We start from the raw sequence: 16,849 nt of genomic DNA, 5'->3' as shown, positions 1-16,849 counted from the left end.
GCTGCTTCTAGTTCTAAATTTGCGTGTTTCAGCTGGGTGGGTTCTGTAAATCTCGTATGTCCTTTCGTCGGCTGCCTCCTCTCTCCTATTTGTTATTAAAATTTTTTTAATGTTTATTTATTTTTGATAGAGAGAGGGAGGGAGGGAGGGAGACACAGAATCCGAAGCAGGCTCCAGGCTCTGAGCTGTCTGCACAGAGCCCGACTCGAACCCACAAAATGTGGTCATGACCCGAGCCGAAGTCGGACGCTCGGCCGACTGAGCCACCCAGGTGCCGCTTTCCTATTAAATTTTAGGCTCTGGAAGATCAGGGGTCTTATCTGCTATTTACTTTGAAAATAGTGTGTGTATTCAACTGGTAGGCAATTAATGCTGTAACCGGGCTGAAGCCTAGGGGGTGGTTCTCAAACCCTGATGAACTACTGAGTCACGTGGAAGTCTTGCTAACACGCAGGTTCTGGAGCAGAGCTTGAGACGCTGCATTTCTCCCAAGCTCTCAGGTGACCAGGATCTGCCCGTCTAGGAAACTGCACTTTGAGTAGTGAGTCTTAGGGCCCCGAACAAGTTTCAAGGAGGAGATTTACACGTTAAGTGTATCCTGAAGAAGGGATGGGAACAAGACTGCCATGGGGCTAAGTGACACTGAGAGTGACCGCAGGGAAGCCTTCCTCACTTGGATCCTCTGGGTAAAAATCCCACATAGGCTGCATTGAGAATTCCTGTTACAGGTGACATGATGTTCTGCACTGTTCCTTTTTAGTGCTTCCCTCCTTCCTTTTCAAATTAAAATCCCACAGCTCCTGGGCGGCTCAGGCAGTCGAGTGCCCAACTCTTGATTTCGGCTCAGGTCATGATCCCAAGGTCATGGGGTTGAGCCCCACATTGGGCAGCACACTGAGTGTGGAGCCTGCTTGAGACTCTCTCTCTCTCTCTCTCTCTCTCTCTCTCTCTGCCACCCCTCCCTCACTCACACACTCTCCTTCTTTCTCAAAAAAAAAAAAAAAACACCTCACAAAAAACCCTCTTTTCAAGAATGCTGTCGGAGGACGGCTTTCTTTCATTATCCATACAGGAAGATGATTTTCTTTTTCTTTTTTTTTTTTTAATTTTTTTTTAACGTTTATTTATTTTTGAGACAGAGAGAGACAGAGCATGAACAGGGGAGGGTCAGAGAGAGGGAGACACAGAATTTGAAACAGGCTCCAGGCTCTGAGCTGTCAGCACAGAGCCCAACGCGGGGCTCGAACTCACGGACCGGGAGATCATGACCTGAGCCGAAGTCGGCCGCTTAACCGACTGAGCCACCCAGGCGCCCCAGGAAGATGATTTTCAATAGCAACAGAGCCGAGCCATGACTGCAAGGATCATAATTCACAGGTTTGTCTTCTGCGGTGACACAAACCCAGACTCTGTATGCACACCTCTCGGCATCAGGAGCCATAGGAACGTTATAGTAATGGATCAGAGGAAGGCTTCACTGAGGTGGTATTCAGGGTAGAGAAGAGGGTCAAGAAAAGACAACCGGATGTGTGTGTGTATCTGTCCCGCTGCCTGCTGAGGGTCACAGGAAGGACAGTGCCGGGAGCCACTGGGCATAGCCATCTTCTTCCAAACTCCCGCCGGCATTAAGGTTTATTGCATCCTGGTCCTTTCTGCAGCCACCTTCTATTGTGACAATAGGAGACACTGCCTTCTCGGCCTCCCGGTTGGGCCCGAGACACTACAAGTCCCACATCTTCTAAGACCAGCGTGGTCGCCTAGAACTTGCAGCGATGATGGAAATGTTTTACCCTCTGCCCGGACTGATTCAGTAGCTACTAGGTACATGGGACTACCAGGCACGTAAACTGCGGCTGGGGCAACCGAAGGACTGAATTTTAGTTTTGTTTAATTTTAATCAACTTAAGTATAAATAGCCACCGGTGGCCAGTTAGAAGCTGCAAATTCAAGAAAGGGAGTTGAAGGAGATGAATCCCCAGCCAAGGATATGGCACTCAGAGGTATACCTTTGTCTTTTTGAGTTGAATAAAGAGCCCCCATAACGGTGGGGCATCATTTTTAATATTTGAGCCCGAGCTGGCGGTCGCGGCCGTGTTCTCTGTGCTCTACCACTTGGCCAATGAAAAGAGAGACCCCCGGAGCCTGTAGGTCTGGTTTAGTGTTCCGTGAGTGCATAAAGGATTGCAGCGGGCTTAGCTGTTTTAGTAGGACCGTATGGGGTTAACGCAGGTCTCTTGGTCCGTGAGGCATTGAGTAAGGTGGGAAAAACATGCAATTTTAAAAAGCCGTTGAAGAAGAGACGCGTCCTTTTTTTCCCAGAAGGTAGTTAAGAGGTGATACAGTTTAGGGGAGGGATCTGAGGATTTGGAAAAGAGAATAACAAAGGTTTGCCCGTAACACAACGCAATGCATTCCGTCGTATACCCCCACTGATATAACAGAGGGGTCTTTTGCTATGTCTAGAGTAAGAATTATAATGAGCCAGGGACTGAGTGGTAGGAATCGGACACTGAGCGGATACAGTGAGATTTACCCGTGGCTGGTTCTCGGCTGGTAATCTAGGTGAGAAGAGAAGGGTCCCTGAAGGCCCCAGGGGACCCCAGGGGAGACTGGCTGTCTACTTCAAGAGCCTGCAACTCCAACACGTGAATTCCACGTGAGTCTCTGGCACCTACTTCTCCAGCAGGCTGTGGCACCGCTTGACGTCCCAAACTATGTCATGAAGAAGAAACTGCTGACTTGGACGGAACATTTTGCAGATGAGCAGCAATATCAATGAGGGAGTGGTGGCATTGCAGTGATCAGACGCTTATTAGAACGCGGGAATTTGATATCCCCAGTGGACTCTTGGCATTTTTATGTGGGAGGGGAACCATCACGTGTGGAACTGGCCCAGTTGGAGGAGAGGCTAGCAGTGACTCGCCTTTGGAGGGGTGTCAGTCACAGGCTATTATGAAATTAACTTTGGGGAAAGTACCTAGAAACCACTAGTGGTGATAATACCTCCTTGGGTAGTATTTCAGTGGCCTGGGGGAAAAAAGGGGTTAAGGTCGTGGTTCACAAGGAAGGAGGTTTAATAGGAAGCCGGAGCCCCCAGCCTGGGAGCTAGACCCCCTGGCTCTAAGCACCTGTTTCACCATTCATGCTTTGCACCAAGGTCACAGAGGGGAGCTTGTTAAAGCTACAGATTGCTGGCCCTCCACTGACCTCCTAAACCAGAATCCCAGTGCCCAGGGTCCCCAAAGCTCTACTTTTTTAAAAGTTCATTTAGCTTTTGAGACACACACATACAGACACACAGAGCACAAGCAGGGGAGGGACAGAGACAGAGGGAGACGCAGACTTCAAAGCAGGCTCCAGGCTCTGAGCTGTCAGCACAGAGCCCGACACGGGGCTTGAACTCATGAACTGCGAGATCATGCCCTGAGCCGAAGTCAGAAAGCTTAACCGACTGAGCCACCCAGGTGCCCCAAATCTCTATTTTTTAAATAAGTACCCAAGGTGGTTGTGATTTGCGGCTTCTCCAAGCCTTAGTTCTCTGAAAGGTGATGCAGGATTTGGCAATATCCGAGTCAAGATTACCGTAATAGACATAGTATGATTTAGTTTTTGTAAAGCGCACGACAAACTCGATTAACTCGTTTTGGTTACAACCCCACTGAGCCATGGGTTTGCCTTATTTAAGACACCTCTCTCTTTGGACATCTCGATAGATGTCATTCGCCTGGCTGAGCCTTCTTCCCCGTGCTAAGACAGCTGGGGGAACCTTCGAGCCAAATGAGCTGGGTTCCCTGAGTTGCAAGTTGTTTCTGAGGATTGATAAAAGCAGCCTTTCCTGTTCCGTGTTATTCTAAGTTTGAAGGACGCCGGTGGAAGGCCCCCTTCAGGTTGGGGGGATTTTTACGCAGGGTGAAAAGATCAGTAATGCCCTAACAGGTTGCCGGCTCCGGCGAAAAGTCAAGGGCGGTGGGCTGGACCCAGCAGAGAATGGTGATGTGTTCTGGCCCACGAGAGGGGCGCTCGCACCCCGAGGGCTCCGAGCGCAGCTGCCTCCGGTGTGGCCCATCTTGCTTGCATTTGGCGGCGCGAGGCTCCAAGACCAGGGGGAGGGGGAGGCTGGCGTCCTGCCCCCGAGCTGGAGAGGGAGCGAAGGTAGCTGCAAAGCCCAGCAGGCGCGAATCGCCGGGGCCCAGATTGACGGAGGGTGGGGCCGCGGGGAGGCAGTGCACGCGAGGCCGCGGGAGAGGTGGGCGCGCCGCGTCCCAGGTGCGACCGCCGAGCGCCTCCCGGAAGCCCTCCTCGCGCCGCGGGGTTCGGATTGGCTCGGGCGGCGAGGTCGAGACCCTTTCGGCGCCTTCCCCACCCCACCCCCCTCGACCCGCCCCGCGGCGGTGGCGATGCCGTAGAGACGCGGGCGCGGGGCCGGGCGGGGGCATGCTGGCCGGGCGGCGGGACGCGGGTGGCAGCGCGCGGGGGCCCGAGCGGCGCCCGGCCCGGGGCGCCCGGGGGCCGGATGGCGGAGCCCACGCGCGCCGCGGAGCCGGGGAGGTTTGCGCTCCGCTCGCCGCGCTGCAGGGAGGGCGCGGTGCCAGCAGCGAGCGCCCAGGGACCCAAAAAGAAAGCTTTTTATTTGCCGAAGATGAAGCCCCTGAAGGAGCCCGCCCCCAACAACAACAACGTGTCCTTTGTGATCCATTGTCAACTGGGCAAGGAGATCAAACACATTTGCAGCAACTGCAGTCGGGGGGAGGACGCCCGGGACGGTGAGTGCCGAGGCCCGTCGGGGCGGCGGCGAGCGCGGGAGGCGGGGAGGTGGCGCGGCCGGTCCCCAGTTTGGGGGCGCCGCCGGCGTGTCTCCCCGGAGAACTGCGGGGACATCCGCCCGCCCGGCACTTTGCGGAGTGCAGCCCGGAGCCACACCGGGACCGCATCCGAGCAGCTGTATTTGCAGCCTCAAATGAGGGCTTTGAAACAGTTAAATGGGCAGCTCTGGGATTTCCTCTCGGGGAGGTGGGGTTTGGGGAGGGGGGTGGGGTGGAGATTTGTCAGCGGTAGCATTATTAGCTTTAAAAAGGTGATTACACCTGCTTTCCTAGGTTTCCGGGCTTCTTAGCCATTCGTTCTCCCTCCCATCTTTGCGCTCTGATGGGCTTTGCCCGGGGCGGCGTTACAGATGTGGGGTTCGGGTGGGTTCGCTTTGGAGAGGCGGTTCGGCCTCGGCCACGGCGCCCTGGAGACTTGTGGAGTTGTTGAATGATTTCTGTTTGGAGTGAAACATGGCTGTGATTTTTGGAGCGCAGCTGCCGGCCCCTCTTGGAATGATGCCCCAGTGGCCAAAACGTGGGAGGTGGGGGAGGGGCCTGCAGCGGCTTCCTGCAGGTGAGCCCGTGCGGGTGCGAGCCCGAGAGCTCCCCCAGACCTGATCTGAAGTGGGGCGGGGAAAGGGTGCCGGGCCGCCAGCGACTCTGGGCTGCAGGAGCCCAGAACGAGGGACAGCTGGCGCGGACCAGGCAGCAGCTTCTGCAGATGTGGACGCGCCCGTGCATTTGGCCGGAGCCTCCGGGCGGTTCCGAAGCAGCTCACAGAGCCGACTCCGGAGGGCCCCTGAAGGTCGCCGAAAAGTTTTGGGCGGTAGGTTTTGCAGGGAGAGCATGAGCTCCTGGCCAGCCAGAAGCTCATGGCCTCGCTGACACGCACACTTGCTTGGGCAGGCAGATTTTCCCATCCACCAGGAGGGTTTCCCTTCTTCCCTTTGGAAGAACAGAGAGTATCCCTCCTCCGGTCCTTGTGGGCCTCTTCAAGTGCAGAGTAATGAAGCGACTGTGGCTTGGCTAATGTCTTTTCAAAATTAGAGTCCTGCCCGTGTAATGATACTTTCCTTTGATTAAACTGTGAGAGAGGCTGTGCAGGATGGCACCAGGCATGCAGAAGGAGACCTGGGGTCCTCCTGGCGCACAGAGCACACCAGTGAATCTCCTGTGAGGTGTGGGGGAGGAGATCCTTTCATGAGAAGCACACACTTACCGACTTGCGGTTTGGTCCTTTGGGTACTGTATAAACTGAGGGCGCTTCTGGAATATAAACGGATGAACGGGATGATGCAAAAGCAGACTTTTGCCATGTAATGAATGTGATAGAGCATGAGATGCAGGCTGAACTGTTCAATGAATCAGTCTGTGGACTGATGTGCTCCACACATGGGCTGCTCTCACAGCCTTGGGAGTTGATTTAAATTAGGATCGGGAAATGTGGCTACAGCAAGGAAAGGTTCCGTGTCTGCACTCAAGGATGCGTGGTTACCCAGGGGTATGAATGCTGTCCTTGGTACGCGTGTTGGTGCACACGGTCAGAGGAGGCAAGCGTGTATTTTTAGCTTATGGCACCTATTTATGCTTGGGACACGCATCATGTCTGCGGTCTCAAACACTCTGGAATGCCTTAAGGAACGCCCTGTGGTTGTTCGCGTATCCTCTGATGCAACCAAAGTATTTAATTCAAAGGATGCTAGTATGGGGGAGACCTCAGGTGACCATGTCTAGGCGGCTTATCCTGCCTTCCTAATGCGTGTGGTGCACTCCTGTAGTCCAGGAAATAGAAGGAGGTTGAGTTTCGCCCTTCTTTTATGGCCGGAGCCCCGAACAGTGCTGCCCGCTGTCAAAGGGAAGGAAGTTCCAGTAAATTTCACTTCCTGCAAAGATGAACCTCGTAGGATGGCTCATCATGAGTGAACTTTTCTGTTCGAGAAGTTCTCTAGAAGCTCCTTTCGACGTGACTCCCCTTTTCTGTATGCCGGGAGAGCCAGCTCTTTTGAAGGGAATGTGGAGGAAAGATAGTCCTGCAAACAGATTTGGTGGGGCTCCATTGAGGAGGAGTTTTCTTGCGTTGTTGCCAGCACCGTGAATGTGTCTGGTTTCTCGTGCAGCATTGAGGAGGCCACTTAGTGGCAACCCAGGAAAATTGTGGTCGAGTTGGCAAGTCTTCACTTGAAATGTTACGTGGGCAATATTTTATAGAGGCCTTGCTCACGGACTCTCTCACTCGATTTCTTTATATAGAAGATGGCAGGGGTGCCTGGGTGGCTCAGTCGGTTAAGCGGCCGACTTCGGCTCAGGTCATGATCTCGCGGTCCGTGAGTTCGAGCCCCGCGTCGGGCTCTGTGCTGCCAGCTGGAAGCCTGGAGCCTGTGTCTCTCCCTCTCTGCCCCTCCCCCACTTGTGTCTGTCTGTCTCTCAAAAATAAAACATTAAAAAAAAGAAGATGGCAGTTATTTTAAACATATTTAAAAGCAAATTTTGTTAACTTTCAGTTAAAGACCACCTGTAACTAAAAATATTTGGATAACATAGAATACACTTTAAAAAGAAGTATTTCTGGCTGAGCATTCATTAAAGGTGAAGTTACATTTATCAATTGCCATTTCAGTTAAGAGTGTTAAAAAAAAAAAAAAAGTTCCTGATATCTACTGACTAGTATTAAAGATGCTTTGCTGACCTTATTCGAAGTAAACTTTTATTTAAAAAAAAATTGTAAACTACAGGTCACCACTAATGGTCAACGACAGGTTTGTTTCGTTCATTTTTGCTGTTTTGGTGACATTACTGAAGCCATTTGCAAATCAGGAAACAAGCTTCTGTTGCATTTCAGTGCTAAAGGCCAAGTACACAGAGCAAGTACAGGGTAGAAGAAAGATTCAAACCCTCATATGTTTGTCTTTAAAATCAAGGTGCCTTCCATCTTGCCATCAAATTGATTTTAAGTGTCACCCACACTGAATGTAGAGCATTAGGTACTATGGTGTGTGTGTGTGTGTGTGTGTGTGTGTGTACGTACTATACATGTGCAGAGTTAATAGACCACGTTTATTAGGATATGGAATTAGAATTGCAGAACTTCCTAGTACATTATTTTTTTTTAAATCCGCCTTATCTACTTGACAGGTTGGAATTGGGTAGGAATAGAGGGAGAGAAAGTTTTAGCTAAGTAGATTAGAAGTAATGCACATTGTAAAGCTATAAGAAACATGGCTAAATCATCACAGAACTTGCACTGGAAGTCAATATGAGAATATGATTTAATTTACAAATAGTTGAAAATCAACTTTAAGGAGGAATCTATTCTAGAAGGCAAGGTATTTCTGTAAATAATTTTGTACATACTTACTGTATTTTCTATTCTTATTTGAATCCCTTTTAAGTCTGTTAATAGGGAGGGATCACCATAGGAATTATAACATCATGAATCATTACTAAGATGTAATGTCAAGTAATTGTAATAGAAATAAAATACTTTTAACATTTTAAAACACTTTTTAGGACAATTTTGAGGGACACCTGGGTGGCTCAGTTGGTTAAGCGTCTGACTCTTGATCTCAGCTCAGGTCTTGATCTCAGGGTTATGAGTTGAAGCCCCACATTGGGCTCCACACTGGGCATGAAGCCTGCTTAAAACAAACAACAACAAAAAGAACAAAAATACTTGGAAGCTTGTGTCTTATGGTGGCATATTTTAAAAGTAATCAAATGATTTAGAGATCAGACCTACTGATGGCAGGTTGCTGTGCCTTTCACATATGATTGATCAATATTTCAAAGTTGCCATTTTACTAAACATGATTTCTACTCAAATATTCACATAGAAATTCATGAATCCATTGACTCACTAGATACATTTCCAAATTTTGTTTACAGATTAGAAATATTTTCCGTGTTTCCTAGTGGATTCCAATTGGAACTTTTTTTTTCAAAAAAATTTTTTAATGTTTATTCATTTTTGAGACAAAACAGAGACAGAGCATGAGCAGGGGAGGGGCAGAGAGCAAGGGAGACACAGAATCTGAAACAGGCTCTAGGCTCTGAGTTGTCAGCCCAGAGCCCGACGCAGGGCTCGAACTCATGGACCGCGAGATCATGAGCTGAGCCGAAGTCGGATGCTTAACTGACTGAGCCACCCAGGCACCCCAAGAACTTTTTTAAGTGCATTTATTTTGAGAGGAGGAGGGCAAGAGAGAGTGGAAGAGAGAGAATCCCAAGCAGGCGTCTCACCATCAGCACAGAGCCTGATGTGGGGCTCGAACCCACGAACCGCGACATCATTAATGTGAGCCGAAACCAAGAGTTGGATGCTTAACCGACTGGGCCACCCAGGCGCCCCTCCAATGGAAACTTTTAGAGTGACAACAATTTGTCCTAATATTCCTCTGTGACTGACTCTAGGGTTCATTCAGCAAGATAGCCTTTTGGATTTCTGTGGGTCAGAGCCCTCATTTTGCAGGTGAGAAAATTGAGGTGCATAATGGTCAGGCAAACAGTCCCCCGTGGACCCAATCACCACTCAGTGTCAGGGCTACTAACCGAACCTGTTCCTTCGTGAAGGAAGCCGTTTCTAGTAATGGCCCAAGACTGGCTCCTGACTCCTGCACTCACTAGCTGGGTCACTTTAGGATACCACGGTATCCTTTCCTGTGTGTGCAGAATGAAAGCACCCATTTCTACTCTACGTTTAAGAGCTAAAACCCATGCCTCTAATAAGTCCGGTGGAGTAGAAATGAGACTAGGGAAGAGCCCCTTCAGCATTGCACAAGTCAGGAGAATTTTTTGTTTTAAAACCTTCGCAACGGTGACCAGTTATGTTCTAGGTAAAAAGACTCACGTGTAGATCTGAATTTACAACGGCTAAGCTTTTGTTTTTGGTCTGTCGAGGAATCAAAAAAACGGGCAAGGGGAGATCTAGTTGTTTCTCCGAGAGGAAGAGGAAAGGCCAGGAGCTGAAGGAAGTAGTGACTGGAGGGATGTCTGGGTGGCACAGCGAGTTAAGCGTCTTGATCTTGGCTCGTGTCAAGATTTCGCGGTTCATGAGTTTGAGCGCTGACGGTGTGGAGCCCGCTTGGAGTTCTTTCTCCTCCTCTCTGCCCCTCCCCCGCTTGCCCTCTCTCTTTCCCTCCAAAAGAAAGAAAGAAACACTAAAAAATATACTTAAAAACAAAGACAAGTGATCGGAGGATTTAATGGACGTGGGCCTGACGAGCCCTCAGAGTCAAAGGGACGGCTCTGGAGGACATGGTCCTCCAGCAAGAGACGGAGGCAGGAAACTGCTTCCTTAAGGTCAGGAGAGCCTAGGAAAAGCTCTGACTTGGGCTGAGCGTAGAGGCTGTGTGGAACCCTGGAAAGGGCACTCGCTCAGCCAGTAGGGCAGAACGGAGAGGAAGGGCTTAGCAAGATGTTGGGCCTGGTGTACTGAGTGGGGAATGTTAATGCAGTTGGGTTCTTAAAACTTTCTTGCAAAGCATCATGGACTCCCAGCCATGGAGCCGTTGACTGATTGTCTTACAAATAGTGTTAAAATCAGCCGCTGGAGTGTGCCGGGCCCCCTTGGCTTAGCGATAGACACCAAGAGGTACAACAACCAGTTACGGCCTTTGAAGAGTCTGGACTTGAGTGAGAACAGCAGGAAGTAACTGCTGAATTACCAGAGGGAGGGGCGCCTGGGTGGTGTAGTCCGTTAAGCGTCCGACTTCAGCCAGGTCATGATCTCGCGGTCCGTGAGTTCGAGCCCCGCGTCGGGCTCTGGGCTGATGGCTCAGAGCCTGGAGCCTGTTTCCGATTCTGTGTCTCCCTCTCTCTCTGCCCCTCCCCCGTTCATGCTCTGTCTCTCTCTGTCCCAAAAATAAATAAATGTTGAATTACCAGAGGGAGCCATTAACTGTGTGAGTAAAGCAGGAGGGCTTCCTAGAGGAGGTGGTATTTGCAATATCACAATAGAGGAGTCCTTCCGGTAAGGGGAAAAAAAACCCCAACAAGACATACGCAAATGATGGAAACGATAAAAGAGCATGGCTAGCTCAGGAAAAGGGAGAAGTTCAGCAGGTAGAATTTGAAATGGATGGGGAAACGAACATGACTTCGTTTGGAAACGTATGTTTTTTCCAGCAATATGTGAAGCGTTTTCGGGTGCCATGTTAAGTTTTGGGAATATAAAAATCAGTAAGATTATATGGTCTTTGCCCTCAAATAGCTTATAAAATTTTTTTTAATGTTTATTTATTTTTGAGAGAGAGAGGGAGACAGAGTGCGAGCTGGGGAGGGGCAGGGAGAGAGGGAGACACAGAGCCCGACGCGGGGCTCGAACCCACGAACCGCGAGATCATGACCTGAGCCGAAGTCGGACGCTTCACCGACTGAGCCACCCAGGCACCCCTGCCCTCAAGCAGCTTACAAAGCAGTACAGGGAGATGCGTAGACAAGCGTGTGTGCAGAAGTTTTAAAAGGGTTTGAGAGAGAAAGGTATTGTTTGAGAGGCTGAAAGTAGAGAATGGTCAGCCCCACCCTGGGAACGAGGGAGGTTAGGAAGATACCGGGACCATTTCCAGAGTTTGGATTCCACCCAGTGAGCGCTGAAGGCTGCACACAGATTTTTTTAAGCAGAGGTGGTGTGAACAAGTTACCTTTTAAAAACTATTAGGGAAAAATCTTACACATATGCAAAAGCAGACCGAAAAGGATAAATGAGCCCCTCTGAATTTATCACCCCCATTCCCCAGCTCCTATGTTAGGTTGAGGCGCATTGTGAGTGGGTTTTTAGGATGGTGTTGCTGGCAGACAAGGGAATGGTCCCTAATGCCACAGCCACTCAGAGTTCAAGAAAGGGCGTTTCAAGACCTTGAGCGGTGAGTGTCCAAAGATTGAGATTCTGTGATTCTGTCACAGACCCTTAACAAAGCCCCAGGAACACCTTCCGGCACCAGCGGCTCAGAGTCACGTGGCCTTATTTTTAGCAGAGCTTTGAACTCCTGTGTGATTTGACTAATAATTTCCCCTTCCATTTTAATATCTTTTGTTCTGCAGACGGCATCTGTAAATACTCCCTTCGTTCGGGAGAAAAGATGTTAAAAATATTTGTAAGATCTGTAGCTTGAAATATACCCACGTGTCTAAAGGAGATAAAAAGGATTCATACATAAGATCTATATATGAAGCCGTATTGGTGGAAGGAGGGATCGATAACGTGCTTACCGGCGCCAAGCTTTCATTTCTGCAGTTTGCTAATTCATAAGGATGGCAAAAAACCTTTTTGGGCTTCCGTAGGTGTTTAGAGTTTCAAGTCCTGTGTGAAAGGAGGGGCGCAGTGAGCCAGTTAGCAGTTACCTCTGACGGCTCGGAGCTCTGTGCCAAGTAAGCATTTGTGTTGAAATTGTTGTTACCGCCAGAGGCCCTGGCGGAGCACAAGGGATGAGCTTCCCTTCGACCAGCAGGTTGATAAGGGAGAGAAGGAAAAGGCCAAAGGGCTGCAAGTTGCAAAGATCCGGGTAAGCGAACCAGGAGCTGAACAGGAATCCGGTTGTCGGGATGGAAACAGAACAGTGGAGATTCTCTGCCTCGGGACAAGACAGCCGGAACACTCGGCGTAGACCGCGTGCAAGAGACAATGTGATGGTGGCTTTGGCAGTCATTTCTACCTCGGAGGCTGGAGGAAGGGTGGAACACGGTCATTGATTGATTCGCCTAACAAGCATTGATGGCGACCGTGAACTTGACGTGTGAGATAGCTAAAGGATGAGTTTGTGCTGTGGGAACACCTAGCAGAGGGCTACCTTCTTGCTATGCAGAGGTAGACTGAGGACGTTGCGGACGCCTGGGGGGGGGGGCGGGGCTCCACCTTCTTGAGAGAGAAGTCTAGAGTGGGGGGAGAACGGCACGTGAGCTCAATCGTGGTGGGTGAATAGCATTGGTCTGGCAGAGCTACCTGAAGGGAAGTGTCCCTCAGGCAGGATCCAGAGCAGAGACAGGAATGGGTGAAGAGGCCCTGGGAGAGGACATTAGTTACAAAGTGCTCAGGGCCAGGGTCTTTCTTCTCTTTCCTCCTCGCTGCTGTGTTTTCAGCGGCTGGAACGCACACAGATATTAGGCACTTAAACTATGTTCATCGTAAGAATATACAAGTTAATTTACGAATGTTTCATCTGTTTGGTAAATACGTGTTTACTTATTAAAGTGACTGCAGGGACCGTGGGGTGATAAGGCTGGAGTGGGGGGTGGGGGGTGCACCTAGGAAGGTGAGATGGGAGGCTGGGTAGAGGTCTATCATGTGGTCTATCATGTCGAGGTCTTGACTACCAGGCCAAGGAGCTGGGACACGGGCTGTGAAAGGATGCAGGAGGCCTAGGAAGATTTTCAGAATGTACAAAAGTTCTTTCTAGATTTACGGCTTTTTTTTTAAATATCAAGGCACAATTGACAAAATGGCGTAAGATGTTCAAAGCGCGTGTTGTGATGATTTGATATACATTGTGAAGAGTCCCTCCATCTAGTTACTGAACGTATATCATCACCTCCCATAGTTACCTCTATTTTGCGAGAACACTGATGTTCTCCTCTCTTAGCTAATTTCAGTTATACATGCAGTGTTAACAGCGTGCAGTATTTGCCTTTCTTTGTCGGCTGTATCTCACTTCGCGCAGTGCCCTCAAGGTACACATCCGTGTTGTTGCAAATGGCAGGATATCCTTCCTTCTCTTGACTGGATAATACTCCGTTGTGTATAGACCACATCTTTATCCATTCATCCAATGATGGACAATTAGGTTACTTCCGACTCACGGTTACCGTGAATAATACTGCAGTGAACATAGATGTGCAAATATCTCTTCAATATCCAATCTATATTTCCTTTGGACATATACCCAGAAGTGAATTGCTGGATCATATGGCAGTTCTATTTTCAATTTATCAAGGAACCTCCATACCGTTTTTTCTGTAGTGGCTGTGCATCCCTTTACATGGTCACCAACAGTACGTAAGGGTCCCCTTTTCTCCACATCCCCGCCCACACGTCTTGTTTTAGTTTGTTTGTGTAACACAAGAGCCATTCTAACAGGTGTAAGGTCATAGCTTGTGTGGTTTTGATTTGCGTTGTTCTGATAGTGATGTTGAGCGCCTTTACCTGTACCTGTTGGCCATTTGGAGTCTTTGGAAAAACGCTCATTCAGATTCTCTGCCCATTTCTTCATTGGATTATTTGCTTTTTCGCTGATGAGTTGTATGAATTTTTTTTTATTTTTTTTTCAACGTTTTTTATTTATTTTTGGGACAGAGAGAGACAGAGCATGAACGGGGGAGGGGCAGAGAGAGAGGGAGACACAGAATCAGAAACAGGCTCCAGGCTCCGAGCCATCAGCCCAGAGCCTGACGCGGGGCTCGAACTCACGGACCGCGAGATCGTGACCTGGCTGAAGTCGGACGCTTAACCGATTGCGCCACCCAGGCGCCCCTGAATTCTTTTTTATATATTTTGGATACTAACCCCCTCATCGGATATATGATTTGCACATATTTTCTCCCATTTCGTAGATTGCCTTTTCATTCTGCTGGTGGTTTCCTTTGCTGTGCAGAAGCTTTTTGGTTTGATGTAGTCCCAATAGTTCCTGTTTGTTTGTTGCTTTTTGCTGTTGGTGTCAAACCCCAAACAAAACAAAACAAAACCCTGCCAAAACCCATGTCGAGGAACTTCTTCCCTCTCACCTAGGAGTTTCCTGGTTTTAGGACTTACGTTCAAGTCTTTAATCCATTTTGGGTTGATTTTTGTGTGAGGTGCGGTCCAGTTTCATGCTTTTGCATGTGGTTGTTCAGTTTTCCCACCACCATTTCTTGAGGAGATGATCATTTCCCCCACCGTATATTCGTGGCTCTTCTGTCATAAACTAATTGACCATACGTGCATGGATTTTTTTCTTTCTGGGCTCACTATTCTGTTCCGTTGATCTGTGTGTCTGCTTTTGTGCCAGTAGTAACACACTGTTTTGATTACTATCGCTTTATAATATAGTTTGAAACCAGGAAGTGTGATGTCTCCTGCCTTTTCTTTCTTTAAGAACGCTTTGGCTCTTTGGGGTCTTTTATGGTGCCATACAAATTTTAGGGTTTCCCCCCCCCATTTCTATGCAAAATGTCACTGGAGTTTTAGGTGCTTTGGGATGTAATCCATACACTATATAATTCATCCATTTAAAGTGTGTAATTCAGGGGCACCTGGGTGGCTCAGTCGGTTGAGCATCCGATGTCAGGTCATGATCTTGCGGCTCGTGAGTTCAAGCCCCGCGTTGGACTCTGTGCTGACAGCTCAGAGCCTGGAGCCTGCTTCAGCTTCTGTGTCTCCCTCTCTCTCTGCCCCTTCGCCCCTCCCACTCTGTCTCGCTGTCTCTCAAAAATAAATAAACGTCAAAAAAAAATGTACTTCAGCAGGTTTTAGTATATTCACAGGGCTGTGCATACATCACCACAGTGGATGTTAAAACGTTTTCATTACCCAAAAAAGAAACCTTGCCACCCCCAGCCTGTCCCTGCCATCCGCCTATCCTCCACTAACCCTAGGTAACCACCAGTCTACTTTGTGTTTCTATAGAAACAGTCTATAGACAACAGTTCTATAGACGACAGTCTACTTTTCTGTTTCTCTGTGCATTTCGTGTAAGTGGAAGTTTGATCCATTTCAAGGTTGATCCGTGGCGTAGCACGTATCACTACTTCATTTCTTTTTATTGCTAAATTATTGCATGGATGTGACACGTGGTGAATAATACTGCTCTGAGCATTCACGTACAAGTTTTAGTGTAGACATAAATTTCATTTCTCTTGGGTGTTATACCTAGGAGTAGAATTGCTGAATCATATGGTTATGCCACTTACCCATCTGAGGAAGTGTCAGAGTCTTTTTCAAAGGGGCTGCCATGGTACCTGAAGGTTCCATTTTTCCACATCCTTTCTAATCTTTGTCCCCTGTATTTTTGGTGATAGCCTCTCTAGAGGATTTTTGAGAAAGAAAGAAGGTTCTGAGTTGGTGGTCAAGAAGAGAGTTAATTCACTCCATTTAAGGAAGTCAGTAAGGTTTCATATTTTTTTTTTTAGAAAGTGTAGACGTCTTACATAAATCTATTGCACTTTATTTATTTTTTGAGGGTTTTTATCTTAAGAGCGAGACGGAGTGCAAGTGGGGGAGGGGCCGAGAGAGAGGGGGACACAGAATCTGAAGCAGGCTGCAGGTCCTGAGCTGTCGGCACAGAGCCCAATGCCGGGCTCGAACTGACACGCTGTGAGATCATGACCTGAGCCGAAGCTCGGAGGCTCAACCAACTGAGCCACCCAGGTGCCCCAATATATGACACTTTATAATTGGCACATGTTGTTTCCTTGTGATCATCAGAACAGCCTTTTCACACTGGAACTACTATGGTGGCCATGTTAGAAAAGAGGGAACAGGGAACCTGAGTGGTCACGGCATCCTGTGTGTCATGTGCTGAGGCTGCTGTACCTGGACTGTCCCTCTGATGCCCCCTCGAAGGTGTGAGCCTCTGAGAAGACACTAGTTATTTTGGTCAATGAAGTTCAACTTCTTTTTTTTTTTTTAAGCTTATTTATTTTGAGAGAACAAGCGAGCAGGGGAAGGATAGAGAGGATTCCAAGCAGGATCCACACTGTCAGTGCAAAGCCCTGTGTAGGGCTCAAATTCATAAACTGTGAGATCATGACCTGAGCCAAAATCAAGAGTCAGATGCTTAACCAACTGAGCCACCCGGGTGCCCCTGAAGTTCAGCTTCTCAAAGTGATTAATTAAATGTGAAAATGATTCTTCCAGAAACATCTGGGCAAAAACCAACACCCAAAGCAAACTGTCAATTCGTTAAAAAGGGCAAGAGGAGTCTATGCGGTGGAGAGTGTTTGAGTAGCATTAGGAAGTGTTGGGGACCCACTTGGGTCACCGTCACCCTGAATTTTTTCCACTTGTAAAACGAATTTACTTCTCTTCCTTAAACATGTTGCCAAGGTGCCTGAAACCCAGCTAATCAGAGCTTGGTGAGCTT

General features: G+C 48.6%; 1 protein-coding gene across 10 annotated transcripts in view; it reads left to right on the top strand.

The window, feature by feature from the left end:
• PHACTR1 (phosphatase and actin regulator 1) overlaps nt 1–16,849 on the top strand; it is a 572,878-nt gene that overhangs the window by 304,072 nt on the left and 251,957 nt on the right. The window contains exon 1 of one of the 10 annotated variants that reach the window (XM_023253684.2): nt 4,499–4,763. The exons of 8 other annotated variants lie outside the window; for them this stretch is intronic. In XM_023253684.2, coding sequence (XP_023109452.1) covers nt 4,514–4,763 — 250 coding nt within the window. In that variant the 5' untranslated portion in view covers nt 4,499–4,513. Of the gene's footprint in view, nt 1–4,498; nt 4,764–5,488; nt 5,632–16,849 lie in introns of those variants that run through there. One more of the 10 variants, XM_019830234.3, reaches the window with a different exon arrangement.

This window comes from Felis catus, chromosome B2 (assembly GCF_018350175.1).
Source record: "Felis catus isolate Fca126 chromosome B2, F.catus_Fca126_mat1.0, whole genome shotgun sequence".
NCBI lineage: Eukaryota > Metazoa > Chordata > Mammalia > Carnivora > Felidae > Felis > Felis catus.
The sequence above is the reverse complement of the archived record's forward strand: the minus strand, read 5'-3'. Positions and strand labels throughout refer to the sequence as shown.